The following is a 22584-nucleotide window of genomic DNA, read 5'->3' on the forward strand; positions in this document are numbered from 1 at the left end:
AACATTGTACGATTAATCCTAGGAAGGAGGCAGCGCTGTCTTGCCTGAATGGCTCAATGGCTCCTCATCCCAAACTGGGCTTCTGACGCCCAATCCAGCCTCGTCATCTCCCTAACCCACAGCCTGTACACATCACTCTGCCCTCCGTAGAGCATGCAAGGCCCACGCCTTCTCATCCCAACCCACCTGTTCAGCTTCATCTCCCAAAATACCCCTCTACTCTCCAGCCCTGCCCATGTCTCTGTGAAGTCTTTGGGAGCTCACTGCTTGGAATTCATTGCTCCTTCCTGCCTGCTCTCAGAATATGCTGCTTTATCTCCAGTGACTCAGGCCTCCATCTGCCTCCTCCCCTGGATGCAAAGGACAGACTCTATTCACAGATGAATGGACAAATAAATAAATACATTGAAATGTGAGCTAAGAATGTCTATCTCCAGCATGGAGAAGACTAGTCTGGGAAGCCAGCAAGGGGCAGCACCTACGATTCCCCTTGTTTCTGTGCCGAAGCTACACTGAGTCCATGGGGGCTCAGCTGTGGATGAAAAGCCAAGGTCCCCTGCAGTGTGGGAGGAAGCAGCAGCAGGAACGATCTTCTCAAGGGACAACGTGGACCCTGAAAGAGTTTGTCTCTGTAAGGCTAAGGACTGGATAACTGGAGAACACCACACCAAGAGTCCAGGCGGCCAAGGAGGGCCTGGCTGTGCTGGCAAGTGGAGTTTCTGCCCAGGTCTCAGGTCCCAGGTCCCAGGTCCCAGGTCCCAGTTCCCAGGTCCCAGATTCCAGGCATGCCTGGGGATGCCTGCTCCTTCTTGAGCTCCAGGTGGGGGATGGCAGGCTTGTGGGCATCAGCCTCAACATGGGATTTACTGCAAAAAGGCTGATTCTTCATTCTTAGCTACAAGTGTTCAGAGCTGGCAGGAGGCAGCAGCATTAGGGAAATACCACTGGTGGTGGTAAGCGGAAGGAGAACATACTGATCCCTCTGGAACCCGTGGAAAGGTTGGGTGGGAGAGTTTGATCAGTGGGGTTTGCAGTGACTGGACCTTTGATTTCCAATGGTGGCATGGCCCAGGAAAGATGGTCTTAGGGAAATCATGAAATTCTGTAGGCTCAGTATGCAAATACCAATGGTTACTAGTTCTGTGGGCATCCAGAACCCAGCCTGGGATGTTAAAGCCTCTGCTGGGAAGGAAAAGAGAATGAAAGAAGACTGAGCTACTCCAGCAAGATTGGACGTGCTCAGTAGATGGCCAGAGAGAGGAAAAGGCAAGCAGGCTGGACACAGTCAGCCTGGGACATCGGGCCCCCAGGGACAAGGATCACAGACACACAGCCTCTGTGGTCTTATGCCCCTCCAGCTTTGGGAGTCCTCCCTGGGCTCTAGAACATCACTAGGTGGTCTATGTGGGGTACCCTTGAGTGTGTTTCAGGCAGGGCGATGGGTTGAGGTTACTATGTAGTCACAGGGAGTGCTGAGTTACATGTGCATGATAGGCAAGGCTGGGCCCTCCAGGATGAGGTCATTGACATCGTTCATGAGCTCATGTTCACTGGCCATGTGGGGGTCCAGGAGTTCACATTCACTGGCCGGACCAGCGCTTTGGAGGTGGCGGAGACGGGCCTGAAGCTGCTCCTGCTCCTTCTTGAGCTCCAGGTAGGAGTGGGAGAAGGTGTGGAAGATAGACGTGGCCGGGAAGGCCATGATGAGGATCCCGCTCAGGATGCTGCTGAGGGCCACCATCTGGCCTGGCACACTGCGGGGCACCATGTCCCCGTAGCCCACCGTTGTCATGGAGATGATGGCCCACCAATAGGAGGCAGGGATGCTGGTGAACTCCAGCACCCGCCCTGACTCCTTCTCGGCCACGTAGACCAAAGGGGAGAATAGGGTGACGGCCACGGCCAGGAAGAGAAGGAGCAGGCCGAACTCACGTGTGCAGCGGCGCACAGTGAGCCCCAGCGTCTGCAGCCCCAGCGAGTGGCGGGCCAGGCGCATCACGTAGAGGATGCGCAGTGCCCGCAGCACACGCAGGACCAGCCCCACCTTCTCCAGGTAGGAGCTCCCACTCGGCCTCTCGCCATCCTCCGGGGACTCCTCAGACACCGCCAGTGACACGTAGTATGGGGAGATGGCCAGGATGTCGATGATGTTCAGGGGCCCCTGGAAGAACTGACACTTGTCTTGGGCCTGGACAAACCGCAGGCAGAACTCCAGAGAGAACCAGGCCACGCAGACGGTCTCCACGATGAAAATATAGTAGCACTTCCGAGAGCATTCGCCCTGCGGGGAGAAGAGGCAACAACGCGGGGTAGAGAGTGGACCCGCAACAGCGCTGGAAATTGGGGGACGACTTCATGCCCATGAGCTTTGTGCTGTAAACTTAGTTGTCCACCAGAACCTCCTTTTACACAGTTTTCCAGTTGTGGCTGGGTATACAGCAGATCGGCTAGGTCAGAGACCGTTCTTTCTGGCTTCCCTTGCCACTAGGTGTGGCCAAATGACTAAGTCCTCACCTCTGGACTGGAAACAGAAGTGATGCAAACCACTTCTGGATCTAACTCGTGCACACTCTTTTCATCCTTCGTGTGAGCCGGGACAGCACAGATGGGCCTGCAACCCAGCTAAGAAGAGAGGACTGGACCAGTGCTGCAGGCCAGGAGGGAACATCAAGGCGGGAGAATCTGGAATAAGAGTTGTCTGTACTCACCCACATCCCTCACCTTGGGACTATTGCACAAGAGAGAAATTTGGTTTAAAACTATTCTAGTTTGCGGTCTCTTTGTTATAGCTGCCAGCCTCTACCTTAATGACATAAGTACCTCGGGGGACCATGCAATGCTCTGCTGCTGTTACTCGAGCCACATAGCACTGTCGTGAGCAGGCAGCATGACCCCATTTGACGGCCCAGGAAGTTGGTCACAGCAGTGAAGTGACTCGCCTGAGCTCACATATCTAAGAGGTGGTACCAGGGTTCTTAGCTGCTGTTGGCTATTTTGTAACTTTGTTGTTTACCACCCCTCATTCATTTAGCCAACAAAATGTATGGAGGGCCCACTTTGTGCCAGGCATGGTGCTAACCCCTGGGCATACTGTGACTAGACAAACAGATATCGTTTCTGATGGTTTGAAGGCTGGTGGGGCAGAGAGGGCTCCCAAATCCCCAGGACAGCCCTTGGGATGTGTAATTGTTGCCCTTGACACGCGGGATTCCAGCTGGGCAGTTCCAGCCACGTGGGCGCCATTCTGGTTTCTGTATTTTGTTCTTCCTCCCGAATAGTTCAGGGTAGTTCCACCAGCCCTTCTGCCACTCAGAGTGTGGACCTTGAGCCAAAACCATCAGCCTCCCTGAGGAGCTTGTTAGAAACAGAGCATCTCAGGCCCCACCCCATCCCACGGAATCATATTCTGCAGTTAACAAGATCTCCAGGTGACTCATGCAAATTGAAGTTTGACAGGCACTGTTCTAATGTGTGGTTCTCAACCTTGGCTGCAGGTTAGAATCACCTGGGGGTTCCTTGAAACATTCTGTTGCCTGGGCCAGGTCCTCCCAAGATTCTAATTTAATTAATCTAGGTTTGAGCTGAGCAGTAGAATTTTCCAGAACCCCCATGGATAATTCAAATGTGGAGCCAGGGTAGAAAACGTAGCTATAAATATTTTACACACACACACACACACACACACACACACACACACACGATACATATACTTGATGGATGAATGGATGAATGGCCAAAGCAACTTGTCTGTGTTAAAGGCAAGATGTTGACAACCACAGTTTTCTTTGGATTAAAGTGCTCTGAAGTGGAAAAAGAAATTATTTCCAGTGCCCACAGAAATCATAAGTGGAAATGTTCTTTATGCCTGGCTGCTGGAGGAAGAGAAACAGGCTGAACCATGCCAGTCTCTGTTTGCCTGTCCAGGGCAGGGTACCTTTCTGGCTGGACTTCTGTGTGGACTATTGCAGGGGTGGGAGTCAGAGGCAGCACTGCCAAGGGGTGGAATCCAGAGTGTTTCAGCCTCTTCTTTGGAAACTGAAGCTCAGAGAGGGGCAGGGGTCACTGCGAAGCCACACAGCAAGTTTTTTAGCAAGATTGGAGAATCAGGAACTTTCTATGCCCTGCCAGCTTTCAAGCCCTCCAGAAAGCATGTCTGCTTGTCTAGTTACAATACTCCCAGAGCCTAGCACAGTTTCAAATCCCACCTCTTCCACTTACTTGGGCAAATCACTTGTCCCTTCTGGACTTTCAGTTGTCTAAGCTCTGAAGAGCTGTCGTGATGAATAGAAATTACGCATATAAAGCCATGAACAGGACCGTGCACCTCGCAGGCATAGGATGCACTGTAGCCATTTTAACACAATCATACATTGGTCATGGACCACAGTCTGCCTGGTCAGTGTAAGGGTAGCAATGCCTTCTTCCTATGGCTAGATATTACAGGAAGGTGAGGGGATTCTCCAGCCCACTGAGAGGTCTTCGCCACGACTACCCAGGGTTTGCTTCAGGATCCTGAAGGGCTCGGAAGATTTGGGTTCCCATTCCCCAGCCCTGCTACAAACTTGCTGTGTGACTTTGCAGCGGCCACTGGCCCTCTCTGTGCTTCAGTTTCTAATACAGAGTTTGGAACAGAATTGGCATTTCTCAAAGCTGATTTGGAAACCCCGGCACCAGAAGTCCCCAGGGTGCTTGTTGTAAATGCAGATTCTTGGGCCCTCATCACAAAATCCAGACCTTAGGGTGGCGCCCAGAAATCTACATTTGGCAACTGCCCCCATTCACTCTGAGGCACCTGGAAGGTTTTCAGGCTCCGAGCTAGGTTCTGTCTACAAGGCCTCTTTCTTTGCAGACATCCTGGGAGTTTCTCCCTAGGCTTAAAATACAGCCTGGGAATAACTTCCACACTGATGACCCAATAGCTCAGGAAGGTGACTCCTGAGAGGCCGAGAAGGCTCTGCCGGGTCCTCCTGCCTGTGGGGCTGGTGTTTGGACATTCAAGCCATGCACACTGACTGCTCCCCTCCAACGGCCTGGCCCTCTGGCCACCTCTCTGGACTGCAGCAAGGGCTCTGCTCTGCCGCGTCACTGCACCTGCATCAGGCTCTGCTCTGCATCCTAAATCCAGCCTCCCAGCACTGGTCCCTCAGAAATGCCGGCATTGGGCAGGGGGTGTTTATGGAGCCTGGGCAGAGGAAATAATTCCCAGCTTAGCAAATATTCGAAGAAAAGAGAAAAGGGGGAAAGAAGGAAAGAAAAAAGTTATCCTTTCTCCCTTTGTGGAAGTTCTGTGCTTAAACCCAGAAAGTTCCAGGTCCTAGGAACCCCCTGGTCCCTGGGCACACCGGGATGGTTGGTCACTCTATTCCTGGCCCTTGTCACAGGCACAGCGAGGTGTGTTCTGGCTCCTTCCTGTAATGAGGAAGAACAAGTGTCGGCCCGGAGAAGGCCCAGGGCGTGAATGATGAAACAATACGGATGAATCCCACGGGCCTGGTGTGGAGCAAAGCAAGCTGGGTGTGTGTTTCCATTTGCAGGAAGCTCGAGATCAGACAGCCTCATCTAGGGTACACAAAGTGATCAGAACAGAGGCTGCCTCTGGGTAGTGTAAGGATGGCCTGTGAAGGGCCACAAGGGAGCTTTCTAGGGTCACGGAAATATTCTGTACTCACAGGGGAGAGGCTGACATGGGTGCATCCGCTTATTAAATTCTGCACCTAAGATTTGTGCATTTCAGTGTATGTACATTTTACCTGTAAAGCTGTAAAAGAAAAATAGTAACAAATGATACGTGATTTGAGGTGGAGAGGGGATAGAAAGAGAGAGGAAACAAGAATGGCAGAATATTGGCTGGGCACGATGGCTCACGCCTGCAATCCCAGCACTTTGGGAGGGCAAGGCGGGTGGATCACCTAAGGCCAGGAATTCGAGACCAGCCTGACCAATGTGGTGAAACCTTGTCTCTACTAAAAATACACAAATTAGCCAGGCGTGGTGACACATGCCTGTAATCCCAGCTACTTGGGAGGCTGAGGCAGGAGAATCGCTTGAACCTGAGAGGTGGAGGGTGCAGTGAGCCGAGATCGCACCACTGCACTGCAGCCTGCGTGATAGGTGATAGAGCGAGACTCCATCTCAAAAAAAAAAAAAAAAAAAAAAGTGGCAGAATATTGACCATTGCGTGCAGCTGAGTCATGGTTTCCCAGGGGTTCCCTATATTATTCTATTGACTTTGTAAATGTCTGAAATTCTCCATAATGAAAAGTTAAAAAACAAAAATAAAGGATAATCAAAACCACAGTAAGACACAATTTGACATCCACTAGGATGGCTAGAATCATAAAGACAGACAATAGCCAAGTGTCGGTGAGATTGTGGAGAATCACTGCTGGTGCAGATGTAAAATGGGGCAGTGGCAGTGGAAATAGTTTGGCAGGTCCTCAAAAGGTTAAACAGAGTTAACATGCAACCCAGCTGTTCCACCCCTAGGTGTATAGCTCAGACAAATGAAAACATATGTCCACACAAAAACTTGTACGCAGGCCGGGTCTGGTGGCTCATGCCTGTAATCCCAGCACTTTGGGAGGCTGAGGCGGGTGGATCACCTGGGGTCAGGAGTTTAAAAGCAGCCTGGCCAACATGGTAAAACCCCGTCTCTACTAAAAATACAAAAATTAGCCAGGCATGGTGGTGGGCGCCTGTAATCCCAGCTACTCAGGAGGCTGAGGCAGGAGAATCACTTGAACTCAGGAGGTGGAGGTTGCAGCGAGTCAAGACTGTGCCACTGCACTGCAGTCTGGGTGACAGCCTGAGATTCTGTCTCAAAAAAACAAAACAAAAACAAAAACAAAACTTGTACACAAAGTCCATGGTAGTATTATTCATAATAGCCCCAAAGTAGAGACAACTTAAACATCCACAAACTGATGAGTGAATATATAATATGCGGCCTATTCACACAATGGAATAGTAGGCAGCCATGAAAAGGAATGAAGGGCTAAATCATGCTACAACATGAATGCACCTTGAAAACACGATGCTGAGTGAAAGAAGCCAGACACAGACACCCTATGTTGGATGATTCCATTTAAGTGAGATGTCCAGAGCAGGCAAATCCACAGAGACAGAAAGCAGAGGGGTGGGTGTCCGGGGCTGGATGGAGGAGGAAGGGAATGATGGCTTCGCAGCTCCATGATGATACTAAAGACCACCGAACTGCGCACTTTAAAAGGGCGAATATTGTGGTATGGGAGTTACAGTCAGTTTGAGCTGGCTGCGTACTCCTGGGGGAGGCAGCAGGTGGGAGTAGTGGGGGTCCCAGAGCCTGGCCTGTTTCACGCAGCAGCACGGCGGGTTTCCTGAGGGCAAAGCTGCTGCCCTGGGGGCCCTGCAGGTGCAGCGAGGGCCAGTTCTGGAAGCTCCATCTGGGAGGGGCTCAGGGTCCACATGACCTTGGAGGCTTCCTCGCCCTCTCTGTCCCTCCCAGCAAGTCCTGCCAGTCCCACTTTGGAACGTGGCCACCTCTCACTTTTGCTGCAGCTCCTTAGTCAGGGCTGGTCCATTCCTCAGCTCGGCATCCCTTCCTCCCCTCCCTCCTGCGGTGAGTTCACCATTTGTGCCTCTGGCCCTGGCCTGAGGCCCTGAGCTGTTTCCTCTGAGGCTCTCCTGGGGCCTGGATGTGCTGACTCACTCCTCCCACTCCTTTAGCCACTTTTCTCTCCTGCCCGTGCCCTCTGCCACCCTCCCCTCCTTTACTCTGCTCCCATGGGCCTCCCCCAAGCCCCTCCTCACCATGAGCCGCAATCCCTCCTCCCCAGGTCTCCCCTCCCGCCCACTCCCAGCAGCTGTCCCCTCTTCCCAACACTGGGACACAGGGACTCTGAAAGTGTTGGAACCAATTGGACGGGGTCAGCCCCATCATGGGACCTGGCCCATGAGTCATCTAACTGAAGGCGTCTTCCCTTCTGTGAAATGGGGGAGGTGATTCTCATCCCGCAGGGCAATTGTGGGCACCGGGGAGACCTGCTCAGGGACGCTGTAGTGTAGGAGCTCCTCAAATCTACGTTGCTTGTCTTCCTCCTCAATCCTCTCCCCGCACTGCTGTCCGGTTCAGGCCCTGCAGCTGATCCACCATGGGCTCTCCCTGGCCTTCACCTTGGGCAGGTTGGATGGCTGACTTCTCTTCTAGAGCTTCCAGCAAATTCTTATTAGAAAGCAGCTGCCACTGGGCTGGGCATGGTGAGTCACGCCTGTAATCCCAGCACTTCGGGAGGCTGAAGTGGGCGGATCACTTGAGGCAAGAGAGTTTGAGACCAGCCTGGACAATGTGGGGGAAACCCTGTCTCTACTAAAAACACAAACATTAGCTGGGCCTGGTGGTGCATGCCTGTAATCCCAGTTACTCAGGAGGCTGAGGCACGACAATCACTTGAACCCAGGAGGTTGGAGGAGAGCCGAGACTGCACCACTGCACTCCAGCCTGGGCAACAGAGCAAGACCCTGTCTTGAGAAAAGAAAAAGGAACTGCTGCTGAGGGAGCATTACTAGCTTAGCGGCTATCAGGCAAGTTACGTAACTTCTTGAGGCCGTTTTCTGATCTGTAGAATGGGATTGCGGTGAGGATTAAATTAGGAAACAGGGAAATGACTAGCACAGGGCCAGGAGCCCAGCAAGGGTCTAAGAAGTATCCACTGACTGTGAGTCTCACAGTGGTTCTCCCTGTGCAGAGATGGCAGGCCGCCATCCCATCGTCTCTGTACTAATATCCCTTCAGCAGTCACTGAAGGAGAGACCTAGGGACCCTCCCAGTGTCCAGCACAGGTCCAGCCTGCAGGGGCCCTTCCTCAACGACTCCTGAATGAGTGTGGGTGGCGGTGTCTGCGCGGGGCATTTGCAGGGGGCTGGGAGTTGGACACGCGGAGGCGGGGGGAGTGTGAGGAGGCAGAGAAAACTGTCACCTGCAGAGCGTCGGGGAGGCCCCAGGCCAGGAAACAGGGAATATTGATTCTTGGCCGGGACACAGGGAGAGACACAGCTGCAGGAAGAAAACAACCAAAAGCAACAAAACTAGGATAAGAAGCATTTGCTAGAGCAATGACTAAATGCCACCGAGCACAGAGAAGCTCCAGAGAGCAGGCCCGTTCTTTAGGAAGCTGATTCATGGTCCGAGAAAGGGACAGAGGAGGAGGCAGGAGCTGGCTCTTGCGCAGGGCCTCTTACTAAAGGGTGAGGAGGCAGGGAGGTGGACATGGCAGCCCAAAAGGTGAGCTGCATCCTGGGGAGGGGGGCCCAAGAGTCCCAGCTGGTCTTTTAAGAATCTCTCTCTGTGGGCTGGTCGCAGTGGCTCATACCTGTAATCCCAGCACTTTGGGAGGCTGAGGCTAGTGGATCACCTGAGGTCAGGAGTTCGAGACCAGCCTGGCCAAAATGGCAAAACCCCGTCTCTACTAAAAGTACAAAAATTAGCTGGGCGTGGTGGCGGGCGCCTGTAGTTCCAGCTACTCTGGAGGCTGAGGCAAGAGAATCACTTGAACTCAGGAGGCGGAGGTTGCGGTAAGCAACCTGCACTCCTGTCTGAAAAAAAAAAAAAAAAAAAAAGCCGGGCTTGGTGGCAGGTGTCTGTAGCCCCAGCTACTTGGGAGGCTGAGGAGGCAGGAGAGTGGTGTGAACGTGGGAGGCAGAGCTTGCAGTGAACTGAGATCGCACCTCTGCACTCCAGCCTGGGTGACAGAGCGAGACTCCGTCTCAAAACTAACAAACAAATAAACAAACAAACCACTCTCTGTGCCTTCCTTCCCCAGCCCTCCACCTTAGTAAGACGCTGAAATGTCTACAGTCTAGGATGAGAAGGAAGGCGAGAACCGAAGAGCCCACGTGGTTCTGCTCCCTAACCCCACCATGGTTCTGCAGAGATATCACCAAGGGCGCTTTACTCGGTTGCCATAGGGTATACATGTCCCTTTGACAATATCCCTGAAAGCCCCAGGCAATGTTGTGGGGCAGGAGTAGCACCCAAGGTGGGAGGAGAACCGTGGGAAGGCCGGCAGGGATGGTCTTGAGCGTGGTGAGTTCCCTACTTCTCCTACCGAGTCTCCAGCCAGAGCAAGCCCTCAGAAAAGACACGCTGAAAGCCAGAGCAGAGGAGGAATGAGGGCAGGCACTGGAAGGGGATGGAGAGGACATTTGAGTCATCGGCCCCTGACTTGGCCATTGCGATTCAGGTTGGAGGGAGCCAGGGATGGAGGCTGGTGAGCAGAGCAGCAGAGCAGGTGCAGAGGTATGAGCCCAGCCCCAAGGGGGAGCAAAACAACAAGCGTCCACTCTGTGCTGGTGCCTGATATACAGGTTTTCATTCAGTCCTCAGCACCGCCCTCTGAATAGTGTTATGATTGTCCTCTTTGATGGGTGAGGAAATAGAGGCACAAAGAAAGAAAAGGACTTGTCTGAGGGCAGAGCCAGGGAATAGGAGAGCTGGGACTCAACCCGGGACGAGCAAACTGAAGATGCTGGTCCTTTCCATGACCTGATACTATCTGCAGTGGTTGGGATGTCTTAGTAGCAGTAAAGAGGAAGAAAAATGGTCCTGGCCAGTGGTGTTCAGGATGCCCCGGAGGGAGGTAAAAGGCAGAGCTGCCCGGCCAGGTCTGAGGTCACGTAGAGAGGGCGCGAGAGATGAATGGCAGGGAGGACAATGAAGGCAGAGGGAAAGAAAGAACCTGGAAAACTGCAGCAAACAGACAAGGACATGAGGCTGCAGGTGCCCAGGGCTGGAAGGACGCTAGGGACCAGTCAGCTGTAAAATGACAAGTCCAGACCATCATTTTACCAGCAGGAGTTTGAGGTCCAGGGGCAGATGTGACCTGCCCTGGATCTCCCAGTGCATTCAAACGAGAGTCAGGGTCAGGCGGGGTGGCTCAAGCTTGTAATCTCAGCACTTTGGGAGGCAGAGGCAGGTGGATCACCTGAGGCCAGGAGTTCGAGACCAGACGGGGCAACATGGTGAAAACCCATCTCTACTAAAAATACAAAAATTAGCTGGGGATGGTGTTGCGTGCCTGTAATCCCAGCTACTTGGGAGGCTGAGGCAGGAGAATCGCTTGAACCTGGGAGGTGGAGGTTGCAGTGAGCTGAGATCGCACCACTGCACTCCAGCCTGGGTGACAAGAGCAAAACTCCATCTCAAAAAGAAAAAAAAAAAAAAAAACGAGGGTCAGGACTAGATCTTGAATCCTGCCTATTGAAAGGGGTCTGTGTGGCAGCCGTGGGAACAGAATCCTGGCTTCATGTCTCAAACTCATCTTGTTCCTTGGAGGTGGGGGTCGGTCTTTGGAGTGTGTCTCTCTATCTTCAGCTATCAACGTGGAGTAGGCCGTCAGTGCTGGATGGATAAACCAATAGTGGCATATACATACAGTGGAATAGTATTCGGCCATGAAGAGGGAACGAAGGTCTGACACATGGCACAGTGTGCATGGACCTTGAAGACATGATGCTGGAGCAGGAAGCCAGTCACAGAAGACCACACCTGGCATGGTTCCATTTCTATGAAATGTCCAGAATAGGCTAATTCATGGAGACAGAAAGCAGATGGGTGGCTGCCAGGGGCTGGCGGGAGAGGGAGGAGGAGAGACTGCTTAGCTGGGACAGGGTTTTCTTCTGGAGTGCTGAGAACAAGTTTTGGAACTAGATAGAGGTGGTGGTGGCTGCAGAAGATCGTGATTGTACTAAATGCCACTAAATTGTTTCCTTTAAGGTGCTCGATTTCATGTTTTGTAAATGTCAACGCAGAAAAATGGAGCAGGGGGCTGGGGTGCAGTGGCTCATGCCTGTAATCCCAACACTTTGGGAGGCCGAGGTGGGAGAATCATTGGAGCTCAGGAGTTTGAGACCAGCCTGGCCAACGTGGTGAAACCCATCTCTACAAAATATACAAAAATTAGCCGGGCGTGATGATGCCTGCCTGTGGTTCCAGCTACTCAGGAGGCTGAGGCGGGACGATCGCTTGAACCCGCGAGGCAGAGGCTGCAGTGAGCTGAGATTGTGCCACTGTACTCCAGCCTGGGTGACAGAGTGAAACCCTGTCCAAAAAAAAAAAAAAAAAAAAAAAAAAAAGGTATGAGCAGGGCTGCTCAGAATCTAAGCTCCAAGGAAGTAAGAAATTTGTCTTCTCTCCAGCACCCAGAAGAATGGGCTTTAGTAGGCAGTCAATGACTGTTGTTGAAGGAAGGTAAAGGATGAATGTTTGGTCTCCTGTTAACTACTACTGAATGAATGAATGAATGAATGAATGATGATCAGTATGACGGATGTTCGCTGAGCACCTCTGAGTGTTGGCACTGTCCCAGCTGCTTTATGCACCACATGATCCCTTGAGGGAAGCGCTTAGAGCACTCTCATTTCACAGAGGAGGAAACTGAGGCTCAAGGAGATTAAGCGACTTTCCCAAGATCACTGGGTTAGTCACTGGTGAGGCCAAGGTTGAAACCCAGGGCGTCTGGCCTTTGCACCATCTTGCTGGCCTGAGAGCTGTTTCACAAAGTCTGGCTGCCTCAGAAGCACAAAATGCCCCTGAGGCTGAAGTTCTAGACTACAGGTGAAGTGGCCCAGAATTGAAAGTTAGGACTGGGCACGGTGGCTCATGCCTATAATCCTGGCACTTTGAGAGGCCAAGGCAGGCAGATCGCTTGAACTCAGGAGTTTGAGACCAGCCTGGGCAACATGGGGAAATCCTGTCTTTACAAAAAATACAAAAAATTAGCTGGGTGTGGTGACGCACACCTGTAGTCCCAGCTACTTGGGGGACTGAGGTGGGAGGATCACTTGAGCCCAGGAGATGGAGGCTGCAGTTAGCTACCAAGATCGTGCGACTGCACACTAGCCTGGGTGACAAAGTTAGACCCTGTCTCAAATTTAAAAAAAGAAAGAGAGAAAGAGAAGGAAAGAAGGAAAGAAAAAGAAAAGGAAGGAAGGAAGAAAGAAAACAAAGGAAAGGAAAGGAAAGAAAGATGGTATCAGTGTTGTGTAGTTATAGGGGGTTGGATTTTAGAGCCAATCAGAGGTGAGTTCAAATCTTAGCGCTGCCACTTACTGTGAGCTTCAGAAAGTGATAAAACCTCTCTGAGCCTCAGTTTCCCATCTGTAAAATGGGGGTGGAAGTGGTATTCACTTCCCCATGCTGCCACAGGGATGAAATCAGTCCACGGTGTGAAATGCCAACCTCATGAATGGCACTTAGGAAACATTGGTTCTTTGATCCTTTTGGGGAAGAATCCCCCAGGGAAATCCAGAACTTTAAAATCTGGTGCCCCTTAGAAGAGCTCAGGCGCTGGCTTGGTCCTTCCTCTCTACACTGCCTCTTCCCTTCTCCAGTGTAATTTTTTTTGAGATGGAGGTTTTCTCTTGTTGCCCAGGCTGGAGTGCAGTAGCACAGTCTTGGCTCACTGCAACCTCTGCCTGAGGGTTCAAGCGATTTTCTTGCCTCAGCCTCCCAAGTAGCTGGGATTACAGGTGCACGCCACCACACCCGGCTAATGTTTTTTGTGTTTTTTAGTAGAGACGGAGTTTCATCATGTTGGCCAGGCTGGTCTCGAACTCCTGACCTCAGGTGATCCACCCACCTCGGCCTCCCAGACTGCTGGGCTTACAGGCGTGAGCCGCTGCACCCAGACTCCATTGTAATTTGCAATCCCTGGCACAGACCTTTACCCCACTATCAGGTTTACTCCAAGGGATGTTGCTATGAGAAGGTAGAAAAATGGAAAACTGTTTACAGCAAATGTCCGTCCATTGTTTCTGTTTCTGATGGAGGAGTTCTGTGGGTTATAGCCTTGGGTCTGTTCCCCCACCCTGCCATTGTGACATTTCATGTGCGTGGATGCCATCAGGGTCAATTTGCAGGACACTGGCCCCACACCCAACGGGCACTGCCTGACCCAGAAGCAGCCGGTCCCTCTCAGAGTGACATTCCCTGAGGGCAAATAAGGAACACAAAGCACGTGTGGCCATCGTCCTTTTACGTAAATGTAAGGTCACCGTCTTGGGAGAACAAAGACTGCGTCGTCCTCAGCCTCCCTGCTCTCTGAATTATTATCTAAACAGGAACACAGACACTCTCCGGGCAGCACCTCAGCCTGTCTCTGGGCACACACACAAAGGCGCTTTCACTCAGGAGAAAGCATAAAGATACTGTGGCTGGGCCCGGGCATAAATCTCTCTTGTCCCAGGAGGAGACGTGGCTGCCTGATCCTCGGCTGAAACTTTGGACTGCGCAGGTCTGCAGGCCCACCTCTCCCCTCTAATTTGATTTCCCTAGTCACTGTTAAGCTGGGCCTGGGCTCATGCCCTTCGTCATTTTCAAAGCATTGGATTTTGAAAAGATCTTGGCCGTCTGCACAACCGAAATCCTGGCTCCTACACAATTTCTCCCCTCTCTGGAAATCTCTAAGAGGGAACAGGTTTGTGGGCATCCAGGGGCCTTTCTTTATTAATTGGAATCAGGGCACCCTTAAGAAATGGGGTAGGGAGGTCACTTGTTTTATCTTAATCTCTGTACTGCGGAGTCCACACATAAATATTTCTGTGAACAGGCAGGCGCTGAAATCACATGCTTTCATGCTGTAGAATGAAAAAATGCCTATGATTGGCATTATCGTCTTCTCCATGGGAAAATAAGCTGTTTAGAGGCCCAAGTATTTTGTGGGGTTTTTTTAGGGTCAAACTTTTGTAGGTTGGACAAGACACATTTTATTCAACCCATATTTACTGGGATCCTACTGTGTGTGAGGCATGGGCTGGTTCTCCATTTAAGTCCTTTCTATCTGGCAAGTTCTCTGATCCCGGTGTCTTGCCCTGGGACATATCTTTAAGCGAAGAGAACTTAGGTGAGCTGGCAACTGTTATGAGCCAAATAGAGCAAGCACCATCTTACGTATGTGTTTAGTTTCTCTCTCTGTTGATTACAAGGTAAGCTCCAAACGTCAGGATGATGGGCAGCCCTGGGGAGCTCGGTGCCGGGAGGAGTGATCTTTTACATCAGGAAACAATCTAGTTCTCTGAAGCTTTCCAGTAACCCTCTCAACCAAATGCTAGGTTCTTTTTTTGCTTCTCAGACCATCTGGCTCCCGGTTGGAGGGAGGGTATCTTGGGGTCTCCTGTAACTCCCTGGAAAGGGGATGAAGGTATGGGCAAGCAGCACTTTTTGCTCTGGCCTCCTGGGGCGGGGTGACTTACATATCAGCTCACCTGTGAGTTTCCCATCCAGTGAGACTGGCCCAGACACTGAGCACTGCAGGGAAACTGAGGCCTGGGGACCTTTGCATCCTTGGTGTCCTTACTGTGGAGCTCCGAGGAAAATAAATGGCCCGTGCCTCAGTTTCCTCATCTGAAAACGGAGTGGGGATGCCCAGGAGAATGTTAGCTCAAGAAGTCAGGGATTTCATGTTTTTGACCTGGTCTAGGGCTTAGCACAGAGTGCTGCTCAGTAAACACATGTTGAGTTCACTGGGTGAGTAAACCTTGGTGGTGACATTACCCATTTCACAGAGGGGGAGACAGGCTCAGAGAGGAGGTGGAGTGATTCGCCTGTAGTCACAGTGGGGAGAGCCTGGAGAGGTGACGCTGGGTCTGTGTGGCCCACTGAGTCCATGCGTGACTGAGGGCCACTGAATGACTTTCACGGTGAGTCGTAGGCACTTTTGCCTTTGTAGGACTCCAAAAAAAAAAAAAAAAAAGATGAAAAATTGTCTTTTATCACTGATGGTCTAATAATGAATATAATCCACGTTGGATAATATTCATGTTTTTTCTTCTTATTTTAAGACCTGAAGACATTTTCGTGGGCCCCTAAAAGACACCTCTGCCCGGGCACCCTGCGGGATGGAGCCATGGGCCCCATCAGAGGCCACTCACCTGGTCCTCCTCCGCCCTGAGGTCCGGCATGGTGCTGACGCACAGGCTGACGGCGGTGGTGGCCACGAAGAGGATGGAGAGGCAAGCGAAGACCTTCCCAGGCAGCCCGGACTGCGGGTTTTCCACCATCTCGCGCAGTCGGTTCATGCAGAGGCCCCAGCGCGAGGAGTGCGAGGCAGGGCGGCGTGTCTCCCTCTGCTGCCGCAGAACCTCCTCCCTGTGCAGCTTGGCCAGCTCCTCCAGCTCCTCCAGCTTCCTCAGCAGCTTCCGCAGGCAGCACCTCTCCAGGTGGGCCTCCTCGATGCCCCAGTAGGCCAGCTCCTCCTGGAAGGACAGCGCGCACATCTCCTGCAGCAGCACCAGCTTCCCGGCCGCCAGGAAGCTCACGATCACCCCGAAGGCGCTGGGGCTCCTGTCAAAGAAGAACTCCCGGTTGTCCTCGTCGTAATCATCGCAGAGCTGCGCGATCTCCTCGTAGCTCCGACAGAGCCTGAGTTTGCTCAGGCGGCTCAGCGGGAACTGGTCTAGCGTGCTCCAGGGGAGGCGATACCTCCTGCCCCCCACGTTGATCAGGATCTCCTTCTTCAGGTCCACCGGGGAGGCGTCCAGGGCGCCCACCTTCCGCACCCTGCGGTAGTAAAGGCCCTTGATGGACGGCATCTTCACCGGGCTGGACAGGAGCTGACTCCAAGGGCTGTGGGAACCATAGTGGTGGTGTCTGGGATGCAGGCCCCGGTCTCCGGAAGGCATGGGCATTGTCGAAGATCGCAAGGCAAGGAAGTGCTGGGTTTACCAGTCTGATACCCAAGGGACAAAGAGCAAGAAAAAGGAAGGGAAATCAGTCTTGGGGCAAAGAGTCCTGGATGTCGCGACTACAGATGTTCTTACATGTGCTTTCCTGCAACCGCATCTGCATGGCTTGTTCTTTTAACCTTTAGCTCAACACATATTTATTGGGCACCTACTGTGTGCTTGGGATACATCAGTGAACAAAGCCCTTCCCTGGTGGAACATCTACTGGTATCGAAGAAGAATGTCTCCAGAACAGACGTTGCATGGATGGGGACTGAATTGCATGGATGAGTAACTCAGTCCTGAGCTGGACAAATCAGAGCGGTGCCACTTCTGGGCTCTGTGGTCTCAGGTATGTGGCTATACCTCTCTGATCTCAGCATCATTCATTCAAATGGCAAGACTTGTACTAATCTTGCAAGGTACAGTTGGTAAAAATAGAGCTTAAAAATGTAGGCTCTCAAGTTCACTGGCAGGGCCGAATCCCTTACGGACTGCCAGCACAGGTGGGTTACTCAGTGTCTCTGAGTCCTTTGCTTTATCTGTGTGATGGGGGCAGTTTGAGTACCCACACTGTAGGGCATGGCAAGGGTTATATGCAGTAACATACAAGAAAGTGTGTATTAATAACACTTCTAGATGCTTCTGACATGCCTGGCTTCCCCTAACTCACCTCAACAACCTCATGAAGTAGACATAAGATCTCCACTTTATAGATAAGGAGGTTGACGCACGGAAGTCTTGCGTGTCTTGCCTACGGTTTAGCAAGCATCTGACATCAGGAAGCTCAGCGAGGGTCTGTTATTAAAAGTTGGAACAGACCAGGAATGTGACTGTCCTTAGCACAGCATCTAAGCCTCTAGGTCTCAGGAGGAACTCCACCAGTCTCACTTAATCACTCTTGGTTGCTTCCTCATTTGGGGAGGCCTTTGCTAAGGGGACAGAGGAGCATGGCATACTTGTAATCACAGTACTCCTCCATGTTCATTGTGCGCTTGCCTTAGCCATCCTTGCTGTGTGACCTCCAGCCAGTTACTCCCCCTCTCTAGGGCCATGGTCTTTTATCTGCAGAATGAAGGAGGCCTCCGGGCACAGTGGTTCATGCCTGTAATCCCAGCACTTTGGGAGGCCGAGGCAGGTGGGTCATCTGAGGTCAGGAGTTTGAGACCAGCCTGGCCAATGAAACCCCGTCTCTACTAAAAACACAAAAATTAGCCAAGCATGGTGGCATGTGCCTATAGTCCCAGCTACTTGGGAGGCTGAGGCAAGAGAACGGCTTGAACCTGGAAGGCGGAGGCTGCAGTAAGCCGAGATTGCGCCATTGCACTCCAGCCTGGGCAACAGAGCGATACTCTGTCTCAAAAAGAAAAAAAAAAAAAAAAGAAGGGGCCTCTAATGCTCTCTCCATTTCAGACCTATATGAGATGCTTGACTTAATGTGAGTGTTTTAGATTTAGCCAATTCACATATTTAAAAAGTCCTTTCCATAATATTTCTAACCTTCAGATCCTGCAACCATTTCTTATGCCATTCATTCTAGCCAGAGCCATTTCCAAAGCATCTATAAGCTTACATTTTCAGATGCACTCCACTCCAATCAAGAGAGAAACTCGGCAGCTGAATGGAAATCAAAGTTCCTCTCAATTTCAGAGCCAGTTGGATTCTGGTGGATAGTGGAGAGTGAATTGCAGCCTATTTCACACTCTTGCTCCCCGCACAACATTCTGTTGTTCTGAGTGCATTACTTTGCTCACAGGGGACCGCCAGAGGAGGATGAGGAGCCTGCAGAGAGAAGAGTATTTTGAAATCCGGGGAGCCCTTTGCCAGCTTCCTCATTTTCCCAGTGCAAAAACCAAGACCCAGCGAGGGGAAGTAACTTGTCCAAGGTCACACAGCAAATCCAAATCCAACCCAGCACTCTGTCCCCCAGCCTGGGGCTCCTTCCAGAACCTGCAAACTGCCCTTTCTGCATTCACTGAATAAACCCAATTTTTCAATCTACGGCTTTCCAAACAGCTGGCAAGTAGCTCCTTCCGGAGCATGGGAAAGGAATTCACTGAAAATAGCACTTTTGCCAAGGATGTTTAACAGCATCAACCTCCCCCCGGCCCCCGCCCGCTCTGCAGCAAGCATTAACTCTTCCCGTCAAGTTTCACTCACCCTCTTGTCTCAGGGAGCCAGTTTCCAGCTGTTTCTCTGCCAAGCAAGGGGAGCCCATGTCTTGGTGCCCAGGGAAGGGACAGGTTTGTAGTGGAGATGAAGGGGAAGAAAAATAATTCCCAAAACAGCAGTTTCTGGCAGAGTTAGTTTCCAATCTTTCTTCCCGTGCCGCCTCCAGAAACCAGAAGTTCATTCATTCTGCATCTCTCTCCAGCAGCTGCAGGAGAGCCCTGGGGGATTGAGGTGGGATTGTTTTAAAGGACCCAGAAGTCCTTTTCCTTATGAGAGATGAGAGTCTGGGGGTTCTTGCTGGGAGGGAGCCAGGGCAGCTGTTCTGGTTGAGCAGCGGACTCTGCACTTCAAGTCCCACAGGGACAGCCAGTGTGGTCCTGCAAGAGAAGCCAGTGTGTGTGTGTGTGTTGAGGGGGGGGGGGGGTGGAATGGGAAGGGCTTAGAAATAATCTCTCCATCAGCCAGCAGCAGGAAGGAGCAGCAGCCGCTGCCACTCTGCCAACCGCCTAGGAGGCAAGGGGAGCTGTCCTCCCTCCCCTGGCATGGAGGAGCACAACTCAGGAGGGGCAGAGGGCAACTTGGGGCCGGAGGCATCTGCAGCTACCTGTCTCCAGCCACCCCAGAGGCTCTTGGGGTATGCTGATGATGGTGACAGGCTCAAGCTCAAGCTGCAGAAGGAACTTTTTGCTGCTTTTAACCAGCCCAGGCCTGGGACAGGTTCAGACAGAAGCCCAGGCTCTGAGCCCTGGGTGGGAGTCAAGGGGGCTGTGTTAGAGAACAGGGATAGGAAGAGGTGTGAGCTTGGAATTCACGCACACGCCTGGATCCTGGCTCCTATGTGAAAGGCTGGGTGACCTTGGGCAGGTGAGTTACTGCTTCTGAGCCTCAAATGTCTTGTCTTTAAAACACAGGAATGAGAGAGGGTTCAGGGAAGATCAGAACTGTAAGTGCAAGCTCCTGTGCTGGTTGACTGGTTGGCTGGGTGAAAAGGAAGAGGCATCGGTCCAGGGCCTGGGTGTGGACTTGGACTCTGCACTGCCTGGCTGTGTGCCCTCGGTCAGTCACTTCACCTCTCTGGGCCTTGGGTTTCTCAGTCAAATGAGGACAGTGAAACCAGTGATGGCTGCAATTGCAAAACCAGCATCTTGTAGGTGCTCACTATACGTTGACTGTTCTGCATTTTCTTGAGAGGTTCTGAAGCCCAGGCTCTTGGCTTCTGAATGTAAGTTATCTTCACTGCATTTGATAGTTGAGGCCCTGAAGGTCTGAGAAGAGGTTTGCTCAAGGTCATCTTGCTGGTTAGAACCATCACTTAGGCCGGGTGTGGTGGCTAACAGCTGTAATTCCAGCACTTTGGAGGCAGAGGCGGGCAGATCACAATGTCAGGAGTTCGAGACCAGCCTGGCCAACTAGTGAAACCCTGTCTGTACTAAAAATACAAAAATTAGTTGGGCATGGTGGTGGGTGCCTGTAATCCCAGCTACTAGGGAGGGTGAGGCAGGAGAACTGCTTGAACCCAGGAGGCAGAGCTTGCAGTGAGCGGAGGTCGCACCACTGCACTCCAGCCTGGGTGACAAAGTGAGACTCTGTCTCAAAAAAACAAAAATAAAAACGATCACTTAACAGACCCTTGAGTTTTGATGTGAGGATCCAGGAGTGAGAGAGATTAGAGGGTGAGCCTTCCACAGCTGCCTTCAAGGGGATGACAGGTGCTGCTGGCCTAGGTGGGCTCTCTGTGGACTTGGCAATGGGAACAAATCCAGGCAGAGCAGAGAACTGACTGAATGGAGGTCTGTCTGGTGCTGTGGTTTTCAAATGGTATTGCTTGAATCCTAAGGACTCTGCAGAAATGATTGAGGGGCCTGGCCTGGGGCAGTGACGACGGGGAAGACAAAAGGATGAACCCCTGGCCTGCTACCTCAACCATGGCAGCTGCACTGATCTGTTTCCATAAAACTGTAAATGTAACCCCAATAAAGGCTGTGACCCAGCATGGTCCAGCGTCCACACAGAGCCACTCAGAGAGATCCCAGGGCACCTGCCAGTAGCGGAGAAGCTTCCCTCCTTCTTCGGACTCCCCTGTTCCTCAGACCCCACAGCTGCTCCAATGGTGCTCTTAGAAGACACTTCAGAATTGTCTTTCCAGCTCATGGTCCTCCTCCTACCCCAGCTGTCTCCCCACCTCTCTCAGCTGTGTCTTATTTGTCTGGATTTAGCCTGTCTGGTTAAATCTCCCCTAACTTACCCCCTTCCTCTCAGTTCTCTCTGGATCCTGAGTATACGGGTTCAAATCAAGAATTTATCAATTCCCTGCTGGTGACCTTGAGCAAATTTCTTAACCTCTCTATGCCTTAATTTTTTTTTTGTCTGTGACCTGAAGATGATGGCACCTATCAATTTGCTGTGAGTTTTGAACAAATCAATTTACATTGACAAGGCTCTTAGAAGACGGCCTGTCACAAAAGTGAGTCCTATTCAAATGCTTGCTATTATTGTGATTATCATCTTTTTTGTTTGTTTGTTTGTTTGTTTTGAGATGGAGTCTCACTGTATTGCCCAGGCTGGAGTGCAGTGGCGAGATCTTCGTTCACTGGAGCCGCCGTCTCTGGGTTCGAGCAATTCTTGATCCTCAGCCTCCTGAGTAGCTGGGATTACAGGCACCCGCCACCATACCCAGCTACTTTTTGTGTTTGTAGTAGAAACAGGGTTTCCCCCATGTTGGCCAGGCTGGTCTTGATTTCCTGGCCTCAAGTGATCCACCCGCCTCTGCCTCCCAAAATGCTGGGATTACAGGTGTGAGCCACCGCGCCCGGCCATGATTATCATCTTAGCAATTTCTTTCCAAAATTACGCAAGAAAGATTTAGTGTAAATACAGCAGTCTGCTGTTCAAAAACTTTTCTAAAAGAAGGCTTGATTTACTGACCTAGTGCAGGTCCCTCATTTTGAACCCTCCAAGTCAGTGGATGGCACTGCCAGGCTCAGTGTGGACTTGCAATCCATTGCTCTTTCCACACTTTGGCGCCTTCTGTCAATATGGTCACTTTTCCCAGGTTGTGGGACCTTTCCCTCAGCCTGGTGTTCAGCCCCGTCAGCCCCTTCCCCAGGGCATCCACTCAGCCTTTCTTCAGGTCTTTGTGAAGTCCCAGTCACCTTTTGGCTTAGTGCTACTGTCTTCTTGTCCCTAGTGTCCCTCCCCAGTATGGACACTTGACCTCAGCTAATCAGGGCCAGTAACACATCTCCCATCCTCTTGGCATCCTGGAAGTCTGGAACTCGAGGCATACATAGAAATGCCCAACCCAGATGTCTTCTGCCACATTTTTCTGATCAAGGGATGAGTCACAGTGACCACACGTGAATTTCTTATGGCTGCGGTAACAACCCCGATGTAGAAGCTTTAAATAATGCAAATTTGGCTGGGTGCAGTGGTTTCTGCCTGTAATCCCAGCACTTAGGGAGGCCGAGGTAGGTAGATCACGAGGTCAGGAGATCGAGACCATCCTGGCCAACATGGTGAAACCCCATCTCTACCAAAAATACAAAAATTAGCTGGGTGTGGCGGTGCGTGCCTGTAATCCCAGCTACTTGGGAGGCTGAGGCAGGAGAATCGCATGAATCTAGGAGGTGGATGCTGCAGTGAGCTGAGATCATGCCACTGCATTCCAGCCTGGTGACAGAGTTAGACTCTGTCTCAAAAAAAAAAAAAAAAAAAAAA

General features: G+C 51.6%; 1 protein-coding gene across 2 annotated transcripts; it reads right to left on the reverse strand.

The window, feature by feature from the left end:
• Positions 1-383: 383 nt before the first annotated feature.
• Positions 384-19382, reverse strand: KCNG4 (potassium voltage-gated channel modifier subfamily G member 4). Of its 2 annotated transcripts, XM_015126715.3 has the most exons (4): positions 18856-19382; positions 18269-18477; positions 15904-16700; positions 384-2281 (listed from the first exon to the last, which is right to left on the reverse strand). In XM_015126715.3, exons 3-4 carry the CDS (start codon positions 16657-16659, stop codon positions 1478-1480), a joined length of 1560 nt encoding a protein of 519 aa, XP_014982201.3. In that variant the 5' UTR covers positions 16660-16700; positions 18269-18477; positions 18856-19382; the 3' UTR covers positions 384-1477. The 2 variants fall into 2 exon arrangements, with proteins under 2 accessions (XP_014982201.3, XP_077843126.1); XM_077987000.1 differs by lacking the exon at positions 18269-18477 and having other exon boundaries at positions 18856-19216.
• Positions 19383-22584: the final 3202 nt, after the last annotated feature.

The sequence above is a fragment of the Macaca mulatta genome, chromosome 20 (genome assembly GCF_049350105.2).
Source record: "Macaca mulatta isolate MMU2019108-1 chromosome 20, T2T-MMU8v2.0, whole genome shotgun sequence".
Classification (NCBI taxonomy): domain Eukaryota; kingdom Metazoa; phylum Chordata; class Mammalia; order Primates; family Cercopithecidae; genus Macaca; species Macaca mulatta.

Coding starts and splice junctions, on each gene's coding strand:
- KCNG4 (XM_015126715.3), bottom strand. CDS start 16,659: ATGCCCATGCCTTCCGGAGACCGGGGCCTGCATCCCAGACACCACCAC. Junction 2,282..15,903: donor TCAGGGCGGAGGAGGACCAG/GTGAGTGGCCTC, acceptor TTCTCCCCGCAG/GGCGAATGCTCTCGGAAGTG.